General features: G+C 40.6%; 1 protein-coding gene across 4 annotated transcripts in view; it reads left to right on the forward strand.

Moving 5' to 3' along the window:
• Positions 1-24,911, forward strand: part of HPGD (15-hydroxyprostaglandin dehydrogenase) — a 287,193-nt gene that overhangs the window by 201,076 nt on the left and 61,206 nt on the right. The window contains exon 11 of one of the 4 annotated variants that reach the window (XM_033942726.1): positions 22,405-22,453. The exons of 1 other annotated variant lie outside the window; for it this stretch is intronic. In XM_033942726.1, the coding sequence (XP_033798617.1) occupies positions 22,405-22,438 (34 nt within the window). In that variant the 3' untranslated portion in view covers positions 22,439-22,453. Of the gene's footprint in view, positions 1-1,261; positions 1,290-6,213; positions 7,494-22,404; positions 22,454-24,911 lie in introns of those variants that run through there. 2 more of the 4 variants (XM_033942707.1, XM_033942735.1) reach the window with 2 other exon arrangements.

Raw genomic sequence — 24,911 nt, forward strand, 5'->3', positions numbered from 1 at the left:
TTTGGTTGACCTTTGTTTGGTCCTTTTTCCATTTTTTGAACGATGCTTTCTTGTTACTTATCGCCTTTTTCACTGCATTTGTTATCCACACTGGGTTTTTTGTTCGATTTTTTTTTGCACCCCTTCCTGAACCTGGGGACGTACAGGTTCTGTGCCTTGTGCACCGTGCCCTTGAGTAGGGACCAGGCTTTTTCTATCGACTCCATCTTCCTTAATAAACTGATAAATGTAATGACATTTGTAAGTGACCAATAAAAACTAACAATATGATATGTGCCAACGTGGCCTCAAGCTGTCAAGAATTGTATAAGAGACAGCCTTGGTGATTGTGAAAGCAGGACAGACATCCAGGTATACTCAAGTGCTTGAGGCATACTATCTGTCAGCTCCATATGCTGTAAAGATTTGTTCTTGTAACCTGTTATTGATCGTTAATAAAATAAATATATATTAATTATAACAGCATATTGAGTTTCCATGAAGCCAGTGGTATTGAAAGGCCGTAAACAGGCGGCTTTTCAGTGGTGACATTCCCGACCGTGAAATGGGGAATTGCGCTAGCCTTAGGCTTTATGGACAGTGGGTTGAAGGCCTATGTCTGCCTTTCAGATAGCCTCCCCGCTTGTGCCTGCGTTTGTTAACTGTTTCTATTCTGCTTTTTACAGATCTATCTTGATGCGCACATAGTTTTGTTTCACCCCCTTAACATTACTTCCTTTACTACAAATCGGCAAGAAGAACAGCCGTTTGATAGCGGTGTCTAACAAGAGCCCTATAGATTTGACAGCCATCTGTTAGCTGGTGCTAACAATAAGAGTTATCATTTTAGTTTAATAGTTTATTGTTAGCTGGTTCTAACTATATGAGTTACAGGCTTAGTTTGATGGTACATTGTTAGCTGGTGCTAACAATAAGAGTTATCGGTTTAGTTTAACAATTTATTGTTAGCTAGTCCTAACTACATGAGTTATAGGTTTAGTCTGGTAGCACATTGTTAGCTAGTGCTAACGAGTGTCATTGGTTTCATTCGGCAGTACAGTGTTAGCTGGTCCTAACACCCAGAATTGTATAATTAGTTTGTCAGTACGTTGTTAGCTAGTACTAACAGAAGTTACTTTGTTAGCTGGCACTAACAGAAGTTATGGGGTCTATAGGATTAGGATTGACAGTCAGTTGTTAGCTCAGACCAACGACAGGGCCATACAAATGATAGGGTTTTGACTTTCATTATATTTAACCTTCCCTTTTCCTTTTAACATAGCATCAGCATCTAACAACTCACTACACAGGTACCTGTTCTACTGTGATCACATTGCATCATTTTGTAAGTATTCTTTCTTTTCTTCCATTAGTTAGTAAAGGCCTTATTAGTTTTATTTTTAGACTCATTATTTTGTTAATCGTAGAGTTTGTAGTTGGATATATTGCTTATTTCTCCCATGTTGTCTGCTCTCGCAGTCTCCCGCCCAGCCTCAGTTCCTATGCTAAATGATTACATTGATACTATTGTACTAGACCCACCCTCTTATTCTCATGCTTCTCCACTTTTGCTGCTAGCATCTCAGTCCTCCCGTTTGTACCCCTCTCTGCCACTGTCAACTGCCCCTTTGATCTCCCAGCGCATACTCCTAACCCTAACCCTAACTCTATCTCTCTACCTCCCGTTGCACACCAAGTGCAATGGCAGGCAGATCGCACTCTTACAACACATACTGGTCGTTACTCTCCTGTCACATGGGCCATCTCTCAGGCATTAGATGATATCTGTGAAACTATTCAACAGCAATGCACCCCGTCCCCCACCTTCCCCCACTTTACAGGAAACTGTGGTTAAGCAGTGTTCCTGTCTCGGGAACCCACATCTTGAACAGGAATGCCCGCTATGTCCGATTTCTCCCGCTACTCTTGCTGACATTAGGAATCCCCTGTCTTATACTTCTCTGGCTGCCAGTGCTAGCCATGATTATTTGTCCTGTGCCCCTTTCTTTCTTTCTCTTGCCTGTTCCCTCCTGATTCTATCTGCCTCCCATCCCTTTTTCCTACTTCTTCAACTCTTGTATTTCAACCTTCGGTTTTGCCTGCCCAAGGCCCACCCCAGGCCCACCCAAGATCTTGCACATGGATATTTTGCTCTTACTCACAAGAAACCACTTCTCCGCTTATACCAGTTCCTTCTGGCCCTCCTGTTCAGTGGAGCCCGAAATGACTGCATTTGGTGGGTTAATAAAGCCGAGGGAACTTTTCAATTTTCCTCCTTAAATAAGGATCGTCTAGCAGCCCTTTGGGGCATTCTGAAGGGCAATAGTAAATTGATGACTTACCCCAAATTGGCTCGTGCCCTGCGCTCATATGATGAGTCAGGGGCTATGAAAAAGGTTAAGAGAACGTTAACATCAGTTTAGTCCAGCAGTTTTGGCCACCTATGTTTTTAACATGTCCCTCCCCGGTTGCTTGCCATGCTTTGTTGATCCTGTGTCTTCCCCTGCCTTTCCAGCACCTATTCCTTTGCCTCCAAGCCTGCATTGCTATTCTCGGTTTTCCCTCCCTGCTCTTTTTCCTCCTACCTTCCCTCATGCTCCGTAGGTTTTTCACCAGTCTTCTGTTAAGCCGTTACTTAGACAATCCTGTTTTACTATTCCTCATTCTGCCCCCATATTTCCTGCCATTGTTGAACGGAAAGTATACACTTCTTCTCTACATTGTGCCTTCTGCTACATAGCCCCTAATGATATCACAATACTGCTTGTTTATGACTTTGCTTTCACTGACATACCGGCTTACCTTGCCCAGCTTTCTTTATTTATGCAGTAGTTGTTAAGCCCGTTACATTAACGGGTGCTAGAATATATGTCTGTCTGTCTTTTTCTTTCTGTCTCTTTCCTCCCTCCATTTCCCTGTGTAGCGCTGTCTCTGCTTTCTTCCTCACTCTGCACTGTCAAGCTGTAACATTACTGCCTAGCTTTTTCTCCCTGCAAGCATCTCGGCTCTCTTTCTCATCCCCAGTCTCTTTGCTCTTTTTCTCTTCTTGCAGGGGTCTTTGCTCTCCTTTTTGTATATGTTCCTGATTCCTTCAAACTTCTGTTTTCTCTGTATGCTCCTGATCCTATGTTTCCCTGTAGGTGTCTCTTTTTGATTTTATTCCTTCTTCAGTCTCTGTTCTTTATCTGAACATTCCCCTCCTCAGTCTCTCCAACTGCAGCTCTCTTGCCCTCTAAGCCCCTGCTGTGCATGTCGCTCCTGATCCCCTCTAGTGTTTAAGCCTGTTAAAGCCTCCTTCCTTCACATATCCCCTATTTTCAGCCCCAGCTCCAAACTCATTTTTTAGCCCCCCCAGCCCTCTTCTCCCATCTTTTTCCTTTCAGCTTCCAGCCCCCTTTTCTCCCATGTCCCTGGAGCCTATTAATCCACCGAGAAGCCCCACCCTTCCCTGCCCCAAATGGAAGCGTCCCTTTCCCCCTCTATGGCAGTGGTTGTTTTTATTTTTGGTTTTGGCCGGGGTTTCTCCCACTCTTCCTCCCCTTCCCCTTTTGCCCCCTCTCACTGGTTTGCTCTCCTGTTCTCACCCATTTTCTGCCTCGCTTTCCCTTTCTCTTCCAGGACCGGTCTTGCTGCCTTGTTATGCCGGCTGGGTTTCCATGGCAACCATGCTCGTGGGTCTGTGAGTGTCGGGCCGTAATGTTATTTCCTCGTGTGAAGCTATCCGGGTCTGGCGGCGCCGTGTCGGGTGGAAGCGGGGAGGCGGGGCCTAAGCACCGGCCAGGCGGCTCACACCGCCGGCCCCCAGGAGCCCGAACCCAGCGGCGGGGGAGGCAGGGACATGCCTGGCCATGCCATGGTGCTGACCTCGGCGCTGAAGCTGCTGCAGAAACAGACCTACACGTGGCTGTCGCACCGGTATGACCTGTCGGAGAGGTCAGTACGCAGCTCGGCCTCACCTCGGCGGTCGCCATTTACGAAAGGATTCGGAGGAGTTGAAGAGCAGGAAGGCCTGCATCCAAGAGTGCCGGGTACTGTCACAGGTAGGCACGCATGCGCACTCCTGCGGCCATAGACCTACAGCGCACGGAACATGCAAATAGGAGTGTGCATGCGCGGCTAGCTTTGTATTATATAGGATGATATGTTGTCTTCCTGGATTTTATTAGTGTATTATCATGTGTAGCCACTATTTTGTATGGGTTTTGGCCTATTAGTTCTGTTTTTATGGGTTTTTTTCTTCGCTACTGACAAGAGGGGTCGTCTAACCTTGGCACAGCTCTGAGTCTGTGTTTTACTGTTATATTTTCAGCTTGTCATGCTGCCTGATGGCTTCCTTTGTTCTTCCGTTTATGCTGTTTGATTTATATTTTAGCTGTCGCTTGTGTACTGGCCTGTGTAATGTACGGCACTTTATGGGAAAGCGAAAGCATTGCTCTCGTGGTTTTTGTTTTCTGTTCTTTTGTGGTCATGAACCAGTAAAAAAAAATAAAATACAGTAGCATATTGGGGGGGTGAGGGGGATGAGACTGAAAGAGGAGGTATATTTTAACTGCGTTTAATGTTACCATAAGCTTTCATTAAAAAATTATCTCATATAAGTTTGCTGGGTTATAAAAGATTGTTTTGTGAGAAAGAGAGAAAAAAATTACAGAAAATATTTGGATCACTGTTGTTTTTATATATAAAGACAAAGAGTATTGGAAAGAAGGGATAAGAGATTGGCAATGAAGGGAATATATAAGCAGATTATTGAAGTTCATAGAAAGATAGTGGATTCGTGTACGTAGATAGGAAGAATTCGTGACAAGTGTTTGCATAGTGATATATATGCCATGATTATGTCTAACCAAATAACTAACAAGCATTAAGTATGATAACTGGCAATGTAAAAATAAACGCACCCTTTATCTTTCTAGTTCTGGGATTTTTAATATGGGCGTTTCCTATCACTTCACTTTTTACTAACGATTATTTGTTTTCTAGAGTTAGGGAAAAGCTGCAGACTTTCTACAGTGCACTTTAAGAGAATACCTATTGATTTTTATGAGTACTCTAAAAAAATAAATAAATAAATAAAATTATACAAGAGGGGCGCTACCTTAATACTTGCTAGCAATTAATGTCTGTCCGTTTTCCAGCACGTGAGTTATTATTTGTTGTATTATGTTATATGTCAATTTCAGTGTTTTTGGAAATACGAGTGGATTTCCATTTATGAGCACTCACTATAATTATCAATATAAAGAAAGAAAACTTAATTTTTCACTACTCACCACAACGATTTCAAACCTTATTCTTTGTCTGTGATCAAAGTTTAAGAAATGAGTTATGCTTCCTCTTCTTTTTTTCCGTAACACAAACATACATAGCTACTTCCTGGTTGATGTGTCTGTGTTTAGGGACGCTGGGAAATGTAGTGCTCTATTTCTTTAACTTGAAATTATCAGCAGCTATTTTCTTTTTGTCTCTATAATAACTGGAACATATTGCTTAGGGTTTTCATGATCCACTTCTATTCCAGATAGTAATATTAATTAACGTTGTGCTAACATACCGAAGTGAGAATAACTTCTGCTTTTTATTTCCTATGTCCCAAGCTAAGTTTTTGAGTGTTTTCAACAAAGAGACATACTCTATATTGTTAACCCATTATAGGTTGTTCACTTCTTGTTAGAAAAATTATTTGTCTAGCTTTAAGCAATGTCTATTGTTCTGTTTGTTTTTTCTTAATGAAATACATTATGAGCTAAACAACCATTTATGCCTGTGACTTTGCTAGACTTCCCTTTACATTTTATTTTATGTTTTAGTTTTATCATTTTCACTTTAATATGATTCAATATAACCTATGTGTTAATAGGTTTAAATTTATAGCAGTGCTATTCCTTTTATTTAGGTCAGATTCCTTGCTATGTTTTAATATATTTTTACATCATGTGCCGCTTTAGCTATAATTCCTTTAGGTTGTCAGATATACTTCAGCTAATATTTTAGGACCTAACTTATTTGATTTGAAGCACATAAATTTTAATTTCTGTTTTTTACATATTTAGTGCTGTACCTATTTTGTTAGTAATATTACTCAGGCATAGCTGGAAACAAACTAAACAATATATATATATTTCATATATATTCTTTGCTGATTGTGGTTCACTTCAATGAGAGAATTGCTATACCAGAAGACGCTGTTTGTTACATGAGAATCTTTTTAATGAAATGTTTCTGATATTACAGTTGCAATTCTGCTATTAGTGACTTCTTTGCACACCTATGGACTGATGCTAGTTACTAAAGATATTTGAGATATCATCGCTGAGAATTTTCCACCCATATGAGATCCAGATGATGGATGAGCACCATTGGAAGGACCTTGTTACCAGAGAAGGAATATGATGAGTGCCTGGAAACCCTAAAGACCTACCAGCAAAGACTTATTGACTGTTGCTACTAATGACCGGATGATCTTTATGGCCTTGAATTTCTACAGCTTCCTTTTTGCCTCCCCACAATCATGGACTTGTTGATTTCCACTTTACCTTTTTATGGACTTATGCAGTATTAATATATATTTGTAATTTCTTCTAACAACAGGCCTATTATTAGATTCATGTGCTCGATTGTGATTTTTATGCATTTTCATCCTGTTTTAACTCCCGTAATTGCGCCTTAATTATTTTCAATTTCAATTGGATTCTCTCCATCTCCTTTCTTGCTACTAAAGCTGAGGTGAAGTGCAGTGAAGAAGTAACGATGCCAGCTGAAGGTTGTTGACCTAAGAAGTGCACTACAGACTATGATAACGAGATCTGATGTGGTTACCTGTGCTTCCACCTTAGCCTATGAGCATAACCTGATAAGGTTTGGACTCAACCGAGTCTGCACTGATCCCAGCTATTTTGGAAGGGCATGGAAATAATCTAACTTGTTAATTTATCCTTTTAACCCTTTTTGATAATAGTACACTCATAACAGGATGAAGCCATAAAAGCAAAGTATCTTTAAATGTTTAATCATATATTTTCCACCTATTTTCCACTTATGGCATATGTTTTTGCGAGATTTCTTTATTGTAATAATTATTTGATTTCTTATGATTTCTGAGTCATACTGTAACGATTGTCCTTGTAGTTTAACTTGGGTTGGGTTAGTCATTTGTCCTTTTAATACTTTATCAAGCTCAATTTCAAGTCTTTGGGCCCTATGCCTGTACTCCATGATCAACACCAGCATGACCTTCGACAACACCTTGACCTTGCGGTTTCGAACCCTTCTCAGGGTTCGAAGAGGGGGATGAGAAGGGAGGGAGAGAGAGAGAGCGAGAGTCCTGTACAGGTGACAGGTGAAGAGCCTCCCCTGAAATCCCCGTAACATAAGAGGCCAATAAGCACAACTAAAGGCCTAAGATGGCTGAGAATGCTCTAACTAAAACTGTCAAGCCTTTGCACAATCTATGCTTGCTGAAATCAGCAAGCCAAGCAAAAAATGAGCGAGTGAAACGAAACTTATTCTTTTACATGGCAACTGGTGTCACATCTGCAGTAATGCCAGGGAAGTGGATCTAAGAAGGATGAGAACATGTCTTAACCAAGAATATAAAAATACATTATTTTGCAAGAATATCCTGTGATGGGCAGGCTTTTACTGGCCGATGGCTTGAAATTGCTGACATGATAAATTAAAACGGCATATGCGGGAAAAGATAGATTTTCTGGTAAACAGGACATGTATGACACAGATATTATGAACCAATTAATGAACTGATAAATGTAATGACGCTTGTAAGTGACCAATAAAAACTAACAATATGATATGTGCCAACGTGGCCTCAAGCTGTCAAGAATTGTATAAGAGACAGCCTTGGTGATTGTGAAAGCAGGACAGACATCCAGGTATACTCAAGCGCTTGAGGCATACTATCTGTCAGCTCCATATGCTATAAAAATTTGTTCTTGTAACCTGTTATTGATTTTTAATAAAATAAATATATATTAATTATAACAGCATATTGAGTTTCCATGAAGCAAGTGGTATTGAAAGGCCGTAAACAGGCGGCTTTTCATTTCAGATCTGGAGTGTGTCACTTAGCAACCAATATGCCTTCAAAATGCTTAGAGTATGATTTCTTTTTGTGAGTTGTGCCAGGATTGTCATGGCACAACATCCAGCAGTAGTCGGCCATCATTCATTCCAGAAACCTTGGTAGCAATGCTCCATTAACTGAATGTCCTGGTGAAAACGTTCTCCTTGCTTGTCACTCACCATACCAAGATTTTCCGGAAAAAAGTCAAGATGTGAGTGCAAAAAGTGTATCTTTTAATGGCGTGCAACAGCCAAGTTTCTGATATGAGTCAAAGGGATTCTGAACTCCTTCCTTGTATGAATCAGACTTATGGTTGCCCAGAAAGTTTTCCACTAACCACTTTAATGTCACCTAAGCTTCAAACTCAGCTGCTGAGAGTGATCGCTTAAAATCTTCATCCTACATGATGGACTTGATCTGTGGGCCTAAAAATATCCCTTCCTTCAGTTTTGCAGTGCTGATTTTTGGAAATTTCTTAACAAGATATTGAAAACCTAGTGAGTTTGCTTTACCCATGGCCTTTACCAGGTTCTTCATCAACACCAGCTTGATATGAAGAGGCATAAATTTCTTGTCCCTGGGTAATAGGTATCCCTCAGCTGCCAGGCACGCTTGACATAATGTTCAGCTGTAGATCTGCTATCCCACAAACACAGGAAACAACAGTATTTAGTGAATCCTCCTTGCATTCACATTAGCATGTCAATAACTTTCAGATCACCATAGATGTTCCACTGGTTTGTTTTATAACTGATTGCTTCTAGTAAATTCTTCATATTCTCATAAGACCCCTTTAGATGAGCAGAATGGGCAATTGGTATACTTGGTTTGGAATTTCCGTTGTGCTTTCAAGCTTCTCTGTGAAGAATCAATGAAGAAACACCATTCATCTGGACAATGCACTTGTGACAAACTGTTGAAGAGCCCATAGATGTCATGACAAAAGCACAATGATCAGCACAAAAGATATATAACCATGCAGACTCAGCAGTTGCCAATAAGTCCAATATATAAAGTAATCTATAAATGGCTAACTGTTTTGCTCCTCGGGGGGAGTGTTAGACCTTGCGGGAATAAAAATCTATTCTGAACACTTATAAATAAGCGGACATCAGTATGAGCTCTAAGAGTATAAACATGGGATTTTTGAGCTCATGAGTGACCAGCACCAGACATAAGTCTAAATGAGCGCTGCCTCATACATCATGTAGTCCTTAATGTGCAAAACCTGTGAATCAAATATTTGTAAAATCAAGGTCAGTCACTCCGGGGAGAAAAAGTATTAAACCTATGTTCTATAAACTCCCTAGAATGTGCCCTATCTATGCTCTATAACAAATCCTATCTAAAATGCAAATGCTTTAAATATGAATTAATATAATTAATAAAAGATGAATTAACAATACCCATTACAAATTAGTATGACAGAACCCCTCACAGTGCCCTAGTGGGAGAGAAGCACAAGAAATTTACTATAAAATGCCTAAAGGAAATTGCAAAAAAATCATAGCAAACATGAACTAATAAGTGTCCTTATCCACATCAAAAAGTGCATTGTGCATACAAAAAACATATATATATATATATATATATATATATATACCCTAACTAGTCCTTAAGCCTATTACATTAATGGGTGCTAGAATAGATTGATATTCAAAAACAACATCAAACTCAAAAGTTCCAATCAATGTATGTTCCAATCAATCAGCGACAGAAACCTTTTCAAATCTGTCGACTCTTTTTCCTGAGCGTGGAAAATATCAAACTATCGCTCCGGGAGAAGTAAAAGTTTTTAATGGCGTCTCGGGGGTTTATGAACGACTTGGATAACCAGCATGAACAGCGCACAAAAAACGTGATGACATCAAAGGTCGTAAAGACGCCCCAAAAAACATGAAAATGTCAATGATCAAAAAACTGACACTAGAGCCATCAAAAATTTCTTATGTATGAATATCTTAGCGGATCAAAATTGAAAACATAAGAAACCAGGTTGAAAAAACAGAAAAACTCAATACTTAGGAGGCCCAAAATTTAGATGATAAAACACCTATCTACATTTTCATTAAGTCCCTTCGGAAAATAAGATTGAAGATAAAAAATCCAAAAATTTTCTCGTCTGAGAAGGTAAGTATGTTTATCACCATTGAAAGATGGAGAAACTTGTGATTGAAGAATTGGAGAGATACATCGAAGATGCCCACCAGCAAGTTGGGGAGACCCCGGGGCTTGAGATCTGCGACCAAACAACCCAGGAGGGTGGAATAATTGAAGCAGAAAGTGGCACCAATCCAATCAGCACAGACGAAAGACCATCTGAGGTTGTGACACAGAAGAAAGAAGATATGACTTACGCTGAGGATACGGACTTAAGACCCCCAAGGAACCTCCAACTAAAGAAGATTGGGATTATAGTCGGAGATTCTATAATAAGAAATGTGGACAGCCACATTGCAGGAGGAAGGGAGGATAGACTGGTCACCTGCCTGCCTGGAGCAAGAGTGAAGGATGTGGCCAGCAGGATTACCAGGATTATAGATGGAACAGGAGGACAGGATACTGCAGTGCTTATCCACGTGGGAACCAACGATGTATGCGGATGGAAGTATGACAGGGAAGTAATGAAGGACCAGCTTCACTCACTTGGAAGGCAGTTGAAGGTCAGGGAGGTGAAGGTGGCTTTCTCGGAAATCCTTCCGGTACTGAGAGCAGACGCAATGAGACAGGACGAACTGAGAGCTGTGAACACCTGGATGAGGCGTTGGTGCGAAGAGGAGGGTTTCGACTTTGTGCGAAACTGGACAACATTTTGGGGAAGAAGCAGGTTCTATAGAAAGGACGGACTACACCTCGCCAAACAGGGAGCGAGAGTCCTGGCTGAGAATATAAAGAAGTCCATTGAGAAGGCTTTAAACTAGAGATCAGGGGAGAGCCGACATTCGACAATCGGTCGATGGCCCGGACACCAGGTTATCCTGCGGAGGCAAATTCAAGCAACCACACTGATATAGGGCAAGAAAACAAGGTCACTACAAAAGCCGATGAAAAAGATCAAATGGATACAAAGAAGGATGGGAGAACCACTAAATCCAGTAAATTGGCATGAACAGAAATTAAATGTATGTACACGAATGCCAGAAGCTTGGGAAACAAAATGGGCGAGCTGGAAGAATTAGCAAATAGATAACAACTGGGTATCATAGGAATAACAGAAACATGGTGGAATGAAGAGAATGAATGGGACACGGCGTTGAAAGGATATAAACTCTACAGAAGAGATAGGATTGGGCAAAAAGGGGGAGGTATTGCCCTGTATGTCCAAGAAGAAATTGAGTCTGTTAGAGAAGGAGAGACAGAAGCAAATGGTAAACTAGAGTCACTCTGGATAAAGATTCCTGGACAAAAGGAAGCAGACATACAAATTGGACTTTATTATCGGCCCCCGGGACAGACTGAGGAAACAGACCATGAAATGATGGAGGAAATTAATCGTAGATGTAAATCGGGAAATATGACAATCATGGGAGACTTCAATTTTCCAGGGATCAACTGGAAATTGGCAACGTCAAACTGCGGAAGGGAGTTACAATTCCTTGAAATATTAGGAGATTGCTTCCTTGAACAAATGGTAGGAGAACCGACAAGAGGAGATGCAATCCTGGACTTGGTCATAAATGGCATTACTGGTAGGGCAGCAGATGTAGAAGTTACAGCCCCGCTAGGGACAAGTGATCACAATATGATCAATTTTACCATTGGCATCGGAAGGGGGAAACCAATTAAGACTGGAACCACAACCTTTAACTTCAAAAGAGGAAATTACGACAGCATGAGAACTTTGGTTAGAAAACGGCTCAAGAAGGGCAAAGCGGACATCCAAACAGTTGATCAAGCATGGTCTCTACTGAAAAACACCATCACAGAAGCACAGAATCTTCACATACTGAAGATATCCAAAGGAAGGCGAAAAAAGAACAAAGGAGAACCAGCTTGGTTATCCAATGAGGTGAAAGATGCAGTGAGGGAGAAGAGGAACTCGTTTAAAAAATGGAAATGAGAAAAAATGACGGAAGCCTGGAACTGTCACAAAATCGACCAAAAAAAGTGTCATAAAGTGGTAAGAGATGCCAAAAAAGTCTATGAGGAAAAGATAGCGCAAGAAGCCAAAAACTTCAAGCCTTTTTTTAGATATATAAAAGGAAAGAAACCAGCAAGAGAGGCAGTGGGCCCTCTCGACGAACAGGGAAGGAAAGGGTCAATCAAAGAGGACAAACAGGTTGCCGATAGGTTAAACTCATTCTTTGCCTCAGTCTTCACAAACGAGGACATTACAACAGTGCCAACCACAGGGAAGATATTCACCGGGGGCATAGAGGAAAGCCTCACAACAGTAAATGTGACGTTGGACATGATATACTTTCAGATTGACAAACTAAAAAGCGACAAATCCCCTGGACCGGATGGAATTCACCCAAGAGTATTAAAGGAACTTAAGGTGGAAATTGGCGAATTATTACAATCTGTAGCTAACATGTCTATTAGCACTGGGCAAATACCAGAAGACTGGAGGATAGCAAATGTCATCCCAATTTTCAAAAAAGGATCAAGAGGAGATCCAGGAAACTACCGACTTGTGAGCCTCACATCAGTTCCAGGGAAGATAATCGAAACACTGATAAAAGATAACATTGTACAACACTTGGAGGATCACAATCTAATAAGGGCTAGTCAACACAGCTTCAGAAAAGGGAAGTCATGTTTGACAAATTTACTACAATTCTTTGAGAAAGTGAACAAACAAATGGACAATGGAGAGCCAGTGGATATAATTTACTTGGACTTCCAGAAAGCGTTTGATAAGGTCCCACATGCAAGGCTTATGAAGAAACTACTGAGCCATGGAATAGGAGGAGAAGTGCACAGATGGATCGGCAAATGGCTAGAAAACAGAAGGCAGAGGGTTAGCATAAATGGGAAATTCTCGGATTGGGAGAAAGTGACTAGCGGCGTGCCCCAGGGCTCGGTTCTTGGGCCTATCTTGTTCAATATTTTTATAAATGATCTAGAAGAGGGAACAACATGCAATATAATAAAGTTTGCAGATGATACAAAACTATGTCGGGCGGTTGGCTCTCAAAGGGACTGCGAGGACCTCCAGAAAGATCTGAACCAGCTGGAAACGTGGGCAACAAAATGGCAGATGAACTTTAACATAAACAAATGTAAGGTGATGCATCTAGGACGGAAAAACAAAGAACACGAGTATAAGATGTTGGGGGTGACATTAGCAAAATGCGAACAAGAAAGGGATTTGGGGGTACTGATTGACAGTACCCTAAAGCCATCGGTACAATGTGCGGCGGCGGTGAAGAAAGCAAACAGGATGTTAGGCGTAATTAAGAAGGGGATCACAAGTAGATCAGAAGATGTCATAATGCCACTTTATAAAACAATGGTCAGACCGCACTTAGAATATTGTGTCCAACACTGGTCTCCATACCTCAAGAGGGATATAACTCTGTTGGAGAAAGTGCAGAGGCGAGCCACGAAACTTGTCAAAGGAATGGAGCATTTGAGCTATAAAGAACAACTCAGGAAACTGGGATTGTTTACCCTCGAGAAGAGAAGACTGAGAGGGGATTTGATAGAGACTTTTAAAATATTAAAAGAATTTGATATAATAGACCAAGAAGCAGCATTGCTAACATTTTCTGATGTGACACGGACAAGAGGTCATAGCCTGAAACTGAGTAGCAGCAAGTTCAGGACAAATGTCAGGAAGTTTTGTTTCACACAGCGAGTGGTGGGTGCTTGGAATGCACTCCCGGAGGAGGTTGTGGCGGAGACTACTGTACTGGGATTCAAGCGCAGGTTGGATGCACACCTTCTTGCATATCATATTGAGGGATATGGTAATGTCGGGTCTCCAAAAAGGAGTACCTAAATGGGCCGCCGCGTGTGCGGAGCACTGGACTAGATGGACCTCGGTCTGATCCGGTGAAGGCATTTCTTATGTTCTTATGAATGCACCACTTTAATTGAGAGAATTCATGTTGATAAGTAATGTTATGAATAAGCATGGGAGCAGTAATTTTACATGTCTTCAAACAACTGCGGTGTTCAATTAGCCTGTTTCTAATACTGCGGGTAGTGCATCCCACGTATATTAAATTGCAAGGACAAGAAACTACATAAACTACATACTTAGATCCACAAGTAATAATAGATCTGAGTTGGTAGGTTCTATTGGTGGTAGGATGAACCCCAAGGAGAATGATATCCTGTATTACTAGCTTGTTGAGGTTTAACTTGAAAATCAGAGGAAACCAAGTATTCAGAAAAATTATTGCCTCGAGTAAAAGCAATACAAAGATTTTCCTGAAATACTGGATGAAGCTGTAAAACATGCCAATGGGATCTGATGCTAGCAGCAATTTCTGAGGACTGGGTGGAATGAGATAATACACAAATTTGATTTGTAGAAACCTCTCTGCTAGCACCAGTCAGCATTAAATCCCGATTTGCATGCCATGCTCTGAGATAAGCTTTATTAATGACATTTCTAGGATAACCTCTTGCTAAGAATCTTTTTTGAAACAGTTTAGCTTCTTGTTTAAATTCCTCATCTGAGGTACAAATCCGCCTAATACGTAAAAATTGTCCAATCGGAATGGCGGCCTTCAGACATCTCGGGTGGCAACTCGAAAAGGACAACAGGTTATTTCTCTCAGTGGATTTATGGTGTACTCTGGTAGATAGTTTTCCATGTTCCAAAACTACATTGGTATCCAAAAATGTAATAGAATGTTTATGACTGGTCATGGTAAACTGTAAATATTGAGTGAGAGGATTAAGCCAGTTAACAAAAATTGTAAGTTGATCACTAGTATCAGTCCAAATGAAAAAAATATCATCTATAAAACACATCCAGCTCAACACATGACAAAATTGGGGATTGGGATACAGAAAATCTTCTTCGAATTGACACATGAAAAGGTTAGCTATACTTGGGGCAGCTGTAGTGCCCATTGCAACTCCTTGAGATGGTTGATAAAATGAATGATCAAATCTAAAGTAATTCCTAGTAAGAACCAGATGGGCTAAACTCATCAAAAAAGGAGTGGTCACTCTACATGGAGAGTCCCGTTTATCCAAAGTTCTTTGAACAATACTCAAGGCCTGCTATTGGGGAATACTGGTATATAGGGCTACTACGTCCAAGGTAACTAAATAAACTTCAGAAGTGGGCAATTGTAAAGACTGTAATTTACACAGAAAATCCATAGTGTCCTTAATGTAAAACCTAGCTTCGCTCACATAAGGTTGGAGAAAATGATCCAAAAATTGAGACAAAGGCTCCAAAACTGTATTTTTTAAAAGAAATGATGGGTCTACCGGGAGGAGACCTGAGGGTTTTATGAATTTTGGGAACTGTGTAAAAAACTTGAGCTCTAGGATGTGAAATTTGGAGAAAACGGCTTTCAGCCTTAGTGATCATACCAGATTCCAGAGCTTCCTGAGCTATCTTACTTATCCTGGACTGTAATGTTTTCATGGGATCATCATCCAATGGAATGTAATTTTGAGGGTCATTTAATTGACGCAACACTTCAGATCGATATTGTTGTCTGTTTTGGATAACTTATCGAGTCACCTTTGTCCGCCGGTTTAACAATTAATCTGTGATCGTGTTGAAGAGTTTGTAAAGCTCGAGATTCCACAGATGTCATGTTATTGAAATTTTTTTTTCAGTGTTTAGATTCAATATTCACTAAGCCCGAAAGGTGGCTATGTGAGGATCAATAGAACCCGGAGGAGTCCAAGATGATTTAGGTCGAAATATAGATCCATCTGGTTCAGTGGTGATCCTGGAAAAATGTAATTTTACTTGTAAATTCCATATAATACGTGCTAAATCACATCTAGTTTTGAAGGGGTCATGTTTGACCGTAGGAACAAAAGATAAACCCTTATTTAAAACATTAATTTGGTCCTCAGAAAGGGAAACCCCTGAGATGTTAGTAACTAAAACATCTTAGGACTGCTCGACCATGTTTGTGGACGGTTCTGTTGGTTGTACTGTATTCTGCCTCGTCCTCTGCATCGGCGAGTCCATTGACCTTGCCTGTTTTGTTGGCCTAAAAAATTTCTGTCTCTAGATTGAGATCTTGAATCATTACCACTGGCTGAACTCTGATTATCATCCGAAAAACCTTGATAAGTATTGGACTGAGGTGGTTTTGTTGTAATCCCTCCTGTAGTCTGTTGATCACTTTGTGAATTCAAGCAAGGGTACACAGTGCCCAAGGTATAATCTTGTGTATCCCTTTATAACTTCTTAAATTTGCCTTGTTTGTGCTTCTTCCAAAAATCTTCTAGAGAAGCTTGTAAATCAGTTAACTGTTCCTGAAATTTGGTAGCATCTAGACCAGAAGTGATGGACTGAAAATGTTCATCTGCTTCTCTAGTAACTTCTATACTTGTTTCATTTATGGTATCTACCATTAAAACCATTAAATCCAATGAACATTTATTAAGAATGGCCGCCTATTGTTCCAGAAATATTTTATTGTCCTTGAAGATACCTGGTTGTTTTTGGATCCGCAATCCTCTAGGTATCATAAGTTTTTTAATATATTCAATAAGTGCCATATTATGAAGTTCCATCCTGATCGATGTTCTTTGTAAATTCATCCACTGATCTTTCTGGACACTGGACACTGAAACTGGATGCACCTTCTAAAGAATCATCTTGCAATAATGAAGATCTAGTGGCCAATTGAGATACATGATCATTAGAAAAACACAATGTACTCTGCCACGCTGGAGTCTCAATGAAAATGGGTAAAAATTTACCAATATCAGCACAAAAGATATATAACCCTGCAGACTCAGCAGTTGCCAATAAGTCCAATATATAAAATAATCTATAATTGATGTGAGAGGTCATGGTGCTGGGACCATAACATGATCAGATTTGATATAATCTCTGGAATAAGTTCACACAGGAAATCCAATACAACAACATTTAACTTTAAAAAAAGAGACGATGATGACATGAGAAGAATAGTAAAAAAGAAACTTAGAGGAGCAGCTGCAAAGGTCAAAAATTTATATCAGGCGTGGATGTTATTAAAAATATCATTCTGGAAGCCCAGACTAGATATACAGTATTCCATGTATTAAAAAGGAGGAAGGAAGACCAAACAGCAACCGGTGTGGTTAACGAGTGAGGTGAAGGAAGATATTAGAACCAAAAGAGAATCATTCAGAAAGTGGAGGAACTGAAAATAACTGTAATCATCACAAGGAATGGCAAAACAAATGCAAGGTGCTAATATGGATGGCAAAAAGAGATCTTGAAAAAAAGATTGTGCTGGAAGCAAAAACATACAGTAAAAATGTTTTTAGGTATATTAAAAGCAAGAAGCCAGGAAGAGAATCGGTTGGACTACAAGACGACTGAGGGATAAAAGGGGATCTCAGGGAAGATAAGGTCATAGCAGAGAGATTAAATGAATTATTTGCCTCAGTCTTCAAGGAAGATGTGGGGGAATTACCGGTGCTAGAAACTGTATTCAATTCTGATGAATCAGAGACACTCATACAAATCTCTGTAACACTGGATGACCTGCATTTTCTGGATTTACCGTATCTTAGAATGGAATAGAATGAAGAAGTTAAAAGCTCTCAAGTGAATCCATTCTTACAGTATTTATATAATCTTCTATTCTGTATGAGAGTGTGGCAAAATAACTGCAGAGTTTATTAAGCAAACATACAGATTAATGATTCTGTCTAAGTTGACCTATTTATTGAGTCTATCTTAACACTTGCCCAGGCAGGACTCAACAGACGAGTTTGCCTTCAATCTGAAAAGTCAACTGTTTAAGCTTGTTTGATTAGCTCAAAAAGCTTGTGCAGATCAGAGAAATATATTTAAAAAATAGAACTTCTTAGTCTAATAATTTTTTCAATCAGTTACAATTTCAAATCAGGAACTGAGAAAGCATTTTAAGAACAAATTCAAATTCAAATTCAAAAGCTCATCATAAACTGCATTGAGTTAGTCCAATAAAAAGGTATTATCTTATTTCCCTTTTTTTTGTTTTATTTCTGTATATTACCAAGGAAAAGTAATGAATAAACTTGTTTTTGTTTTTTTGTGTTTTTTTTTTTTTTTTTTTTTTACAAATGATGAAATTAGTATTTATCAAATGCAGCATAAATGTTAGTCTGTTATAACAATCTAAAATCATTTTGTCGGTAAATAAGCTCCATTTGGCTCACTCACACTCAATGTATATAAGTGATCTTGCTTACTAAAACAATGTTCAGTCACCATCATTTTGATCCATTACTCCTTTCACTGCTCATATTCAGCTCAATATTCAATAGGCTTGACAACCAGTGTTTAAGCATGGGTGTCTGGAACCCATGCAGAATGGTTGGCATGGATCTGGTCTCCTTGTTGAGTAGTTGAGTAGTTGAGTATGGGTCTTTATCTGGCATCATTTACTGTGTTACTGTGTGTAAGAACTTATGCTATTGGCAGGAGGTGCCAATTGTAGAGATAAGAACATAAGAAGTTGCCCCCGCTGAGTCAGACCAGAGGTCCATCTTGCTCAGCGGTCCACTCCCGTGGCGGCCCAACAGGCCTAGTGCCTGAACAGTGGTCCCTGATTAATTTTGTAACTTACCTCTAATCCCATCCCTATAATCTACCTCTACTCTTATCTGTACCCCTCAATCCCTTTGTCTTCCAAGTACCTATCCAAAGCTTCTTTGAACCCCTGTAGCGTGCTCCTGTTTATCACATCCTCTGGTAGCACGTTCCATGTATCCACCACCCTCTGTGTGAAAAAGAACTTCCTGGCGTTTGTTCTAAACCTCTCCCCTTTCAATTTCTCTGAGTGCCCCCTTGTACTTATTGATCCCTTTAATTTGAAAAATCTGTCCCTGTCTATTTTTTCTATGCTCTTCATGATCTTTAAGGTTTCTATCATGTCTCCTCTAAGTCTCCGCTTTTCCAGGGAGAAAAGCCCTAGCTTTTTCAGTCTGTCAATATATGAGAGGTCCTCCATGCCCTTTATTAGCTTAGTTGCTCTTCTCTGGACCCTCTCAAGTACCTCCATGTCCTTCTTGAGGTACGGCGACCAGAACTGAACACAGTACTCCAGGTGCGGGTGCACCATAGCACGATACAGTGGCAGGATGACTTCCTTTGTCCTGGTTGTGATACCCTTCTTAATGATACCCAACATTCTGTTTGCTTTCCTTGAGGCCGTGGCACACTGCGCCGATGCCTTCAATGTTGTGTCTACCATCACTCCCAGGTCTCTTTCAAGGTCGCTCACCCCTAGCGCTGATCCCCCCATTTTGTAAGTGAACATCGGGTTTTTTTTCTCTATATGCATGACCTTGCATTTCCCTATGTTGAAACTCATTTGCCACTTTTTGGCCCATTTTTCCAGTGTTGTCAGATCTTTTTGGAGATCTTCGTAGTCCTCCATGTTATTGACCTTGCGATATAGTTTGGTGTCATCCGCAAATTTAATAACCTCACATTTTGTTCCTGCCTCCAGGTCGTTAATGAATATATTGAATAGGAGCGGTCCCAGCACCGACCCCTGTGGAACTCCGCTCGTGACCCATTGCCAGTCTGAGTAATGTCCCTTTACTCCAACCCTCTGTTTCCTGTCCGCCAGCCAGTTTTTGATCCATCAGTGGACCTCCCCTTGTACCCCATGGTTCCTTAGCTTCCTTAGTAGTCTTTCGTGTGGCACCTTGTCGAAGGCATTTTGGAAGTCAAGGTATATGATATCTATGGATTTCCCTTTATCCACCTGGCTGGTTACCCCCTCAAAGAAGTATAATAAGTTCGTGAGGCATGACCTGCCCTTGCAGAAGCCATGCTGGCTTGACTTTAGCTGCCCATAGTTGTCGATGTGTTCCCAGATGCTGTCTTTAATCAGTGCTTCCATCATCTTTCCCGGGACCGAGGTCAAGCTCACCAGCCTGTAGTTTCCTGGGTCTCCCCTTGAGCCTTTCTTGAAGATGGGCGTGACATTTGCTATTTTCCAGTCTTCTAGAATCTCTCCAGTTTTTAGGGATAGGTTGCATATTTGTCGAAGTGGCTCAGCTATTTCGTTCCTTAGTTCCTTGAGTACCCTTGGGTGAATGCCATCCGGACCTGGCGATTTGTCGCTCTTTAGCCTGTCTATCTGCCTGAGGACATCCACCTTATGAAAAATGTTCCCACCTATGGTATAGTTTATATAGACTAGGATCAATCTACACTGATATCATATTAAACTTTGCAATGCCAAACACTGCATCAATGATTTTATTATGAGAATACTAAAATGAAATTTTAAGACAATCCAGGAGCATAAGACCTTTGAAATCAAAATAACTCGTAAAACATTTTGATACCCACCAGACAGGACATTAGACCATAAGAATTGCCATACTGGAACAAACCAAAGGTCCATCAAGCTCAGCATATTGTTTCCAACAGTGGCCAACCCAGGTCCCGTGTACCTAGTTTGTTTTACATGGATTTGTAGTTTATACAAAGATATCATTACCCAGGTTTTCCCTGAAAACAGGAACCAGGAAGGGGTGTCTACTCCTGTCTCTGCTCTTTTCATTAACTATGGAGTCTTTTACAGTTAAGATAACTGGAGAAAATAAAGGCTATTGGATTTGGTGAGCAACAATTTTGTCTCTTTTGTCCTGTTAAGAAAGGCATTTGCTAAAATGGTTACAGATCTTAATCTTATATCACCTGCCATAACATCTTCAGTAAGATGAGGGAATTAAAGGATTATAGAGGATTTAGCTATTGCATTTCTCAGTAGTTCAAGGGAGTTACATTCAAATACATTAGGTATTTTCTTGCCTCCGGACAGTTTACAGTCTTAAGTTTGGATGCAGAAAGCTGCAGTGAGACAAACTACATGGTACCTGTAGAGTTTATTTGCAAGTTACTGGTAGATCAATGCAAATCATGGTTGATATAATCTCTGCAGTAAATTCACATAGGAAATTTAATAAAATAGCATTTAACTTTTAGAAAAGGAGACTCTGATAATATGAGGAGAATAGTAAAAAAGATACTTAGAGGAGCAGTTGCAAAGGTCAAAAATTTACACCAGGTGTGGATGTTATTTAAAAAATACCATCCTGGACCCCCAGATCAGATATATTCCATGTAGAAAAGGAGTAAGGAAGACCAAATGGTAGTCGGCATGTTTAATGAGTAAGGTGAAGGAAGCTATTAGAGCTAAAGAGAATCCATCAGAAAGTGGAAGAAGGATCTGACTGAAAATGGTAAACAACATAAGGAATGGCAAGCCACATGCAAGGCACTGATAAGGAAGGCAAAGAGAGACATTGAAAAAAAAGATTGTGCTGGAAGCAAAAATACTTAGTAAAAACTTATTTTAGGTATATTAAAAGCAAAAATCCAGAAAAAGAACCAGTTGGACAACTAGATGATTGAGGGGGTAAAAGGGGCACACAGGGAAGACAAGGCAATAGTATAGAGATTAAATGAATTATTTGCTTCAGCCTAGAGGAAGATGGGGGGATGGGGAGGTGATACCAGTGCTGGAAGTGGTATTCAATGCTGCTAAGACAGAGAAACTGAAACAAATCTCTATAACACTGAAAGATGTAATGAGGCAAATTTGAGAAACTGAACAGTAGCAAATCACCTGGACCAGATGGTATATATCCCAGACTACTGATAGAATTTAAAAATGAACTGCATAGCTACTGTTAGTGATTTGTAATTCATCTTTAAAATGCAACATGGTACCGAAAGCCTGACGGTTCCAGAGGTGATCCAGGAAATTATAGAGTGGTGAGTCTGATGTCAGTGCCAGGCAAAATGATAGAGACTATTATAAAGAACAAAATTACAGAGCATATGTACATAAGCATGGATTAATGAGACAAAGCCAATATTGATTTATTCAAGATAAATCTTGCTTCACCAACCTACTACATTTCTTTGAAGGGATGAATGAACATGTAGATAAAGGTAAGCTGGTCAATATTGTGGATTTGGATTTTCAAAAGGCATTTGACAAAATACCTCATGAAAGTCATGGGATAGATGATAATGTCCTATTATGGATTAAGAACTGCTTGAAAGAAAGAAAACAGAGTAGGGTTAAATGTTTAATATTCTCAATGGAGAAGGGTAAACAGTGGGGTTCCCCAGGGGTCTGTACTTGGGCTGCTGCTTTTTAATATATTTATCAATGAGCTAGAGACAGGAATAACTAATGAGATAATTACATTTCCCAATGACACAAGGTTTTAAATTGCAGGAGGATTGTGGAAAATTGCAAGATGACCTTATGAGATTGTGAGACTGGGCATCAAAATGTCAAATGATTAATGTGAGCAAGTGCAAAATGATACATGTGGAAAAGAGGAACACAAACTATCTTCCACAGGAAGAGGAGCAATCCAACAACAAAACAAACTGTGGACGAAACACAATGTTCTTGACCTTCCTTTATTTCTTTAATCAATGTTAAAAAATACCCACATCAACCTATTTAAAAGCTAACGGACCCGACACGGACTGTGTTTCGGCTAACAAAGCCTTTCTCAAGGGTCCGGTCATCAGATAATACGCTGGCATTGTGGAATTAGTGTCCAAATCGCAAATGCTGTGTGTAGAATAAGGTTGAGTTGACCACTGATACACGGAGCTACTCTGTGAAAGTGTTCCATGTTTGGAGTCACTGTCCAGGAAAAGGATCATTGAGAATATCTTGAAACCCTCAGCTGAATGTGTGGCGGCGGCTAAGAAAGCAAATAGGAATTATCAGGAAAGGAATGGAAAACAAAGATGAAAATGTTACAATTCCCTTGTATCGCTCCATGGTTCAGCCACACCTCGAATACTGTGTGCAGTTCTGGTTGTAGTATCTCAAAAAAGATATAGCAGAATTAGAAAAGGTACAGAGAAGGGCAATGATAATGATAAAAGGGATGGGATGACTCCCCTATGAGGAAAGGCTGAAGCGGCTGGAACTCTTCAGCTTGGAGAATAGATGGTTCAGGGTTGATATGATAGAGGTCTATAAAATACTGAGTGAACTGGAAAGGGTAGAAGTAAATTGCTTGTTTACTCTTTCTAGAAATACTAGGACTAGGGGGCATGAAATGAAGCTACTTAGTAGTAGATTTTTAAAACAAACCAGAGAAAATATTTCTTCAGACAACTTGTAATTAAACTCTGGAATTCATTGCCGGAAAATGTGGTGAAGGCAGTTAACTTAGCAGGGTTTAAATAAAGGTTTGGATAATTTCTTAAAAGAGAAGTCCAGAGGTCATTATTGAGCTAGCCTTGGGAAATCCACTGCTTATTCCTAGGATAAGCAGCATAAAATCTGATCCCCACTCACCCCCTCCCGCAAGGCCCCCCCCTAAACCAACCCCTCCACTCCTTGCTCCCCTTCCTAAAAAAAAAATCAGCAGGAGGGATGCCCATTCCCTCCTACCACTGGATGCCCCCCAGCTCCCCATGAACCTCCCCACACACCCTGAATCTTCCCTATACCTGGAAATTAGATGACAGCAGAAGTGGAGCAAAGGAAGGGGAGCATTTGGTTCAGGGGGCCTATCGAGGGGATGAGTGTTGGGGGGGGGGCTTCATGGCAGCAGAAGGAAGTGGGCATCCCTCCTGCTGATTATGGCTGATGCGGAGTGTTTCGCGATAGCAGGAGGGAGTGGGCATCCTTCCTGCCTCCATTTTGGTTCTGGGAGGGTCGTCGGGGAGGACTGTCATTGAAGGAGGGGGGTGACAGGCATTTTTTTTTTTAATGGACCAGATATTGTGTGTGTGTGTTACACACATACACACACAATATCTGTGCCCATAGAAAAACATGAAAAAACCCAACAAGCATACCTGTTGGCTTTTCCGGGTCAGTCCTACCAACCAAATTCTTGTATGCAAAGTTAGGGCATCAGTCGGATGCCTGGTTTTAAGATTAATGACTTCATTTGAATGCCAGTATCAGAAAATGTAGGATCACACGAAAACCCAAGCAGTGAGCCATTTAGAGCATTGGGTTGGCAAATACGATCGGTCACTAAACCAATCAAACCAGTTTAGCGATGATTGTTAGACAATCGGAGGCTTTAGTGCAGGGGTGACCAAAAGGTTGATTGCGATCGCAAAGGCAATACAAGTCGATCATGGAGCCCATACAGGGCTCCGCGATAGACTCGCATTGCCTTTGAGTTCTGTTCTCCCTGCTTTCCCAACGTCAGGCCAGGCGCGTACAAGCGTGGGCCCACAGTCCCCCCCCCCCCCCTGACATCAATTCTGACGTTGGAGAGGAAGTTCCTGGCTTGCCCTGAACTTCCTCTCTGACGTCAGAATTGACGTCGAAGGGGGGGGGAGGCTTATGGGCCCAGCACTTGTACGCACCTGGCCTGGCATCGGGGAACCAGGGAGAAATCGGTGGCGGTGGCTGAGGGGGGCAGAGAGAGAGAAAGAAAGACAGACAGAAAGAAATAAAGGGGTCAGGGAGAGAGAAAGACAGAAAGAAAGGGGGCAGGGAGAGAAGAAGAAAAAGTTGGACTCATGGAGGGACAGAAAGAGATGTTGGTTGGGGAATGGAATGAGGTCTGGAGGAGAGGAAGCATGCAGGAGGCAGAAAGAAAGAAATATTGGATTTACAGTTAGAAGAAGGAAGTGCAACCAGAGACTCATGAAATCACCAGACAGCAAAGATAGGAAAAATGATTTTATTTTAAATTTAGTGATCTTAATGTGTCTGAATTTATATCTGCTGTCTATATTCTGTACTATGGC

Source organism: Geotrypetes seraphini, chromosome 1 (assembly GCF_902459505.1).
Source record: "Geotrypetes seraphini chromosome 1, aGeoSer1.1, whole genome shotgun sequence".
Classification (NCBI taxonomy): domain Eukaryota; kingdom Metazoa; phylum Chordata; class Amphibia; order Gymnophiona; family Dermophiidae; genus Geotrypetes; species Geotrypetes seraphini.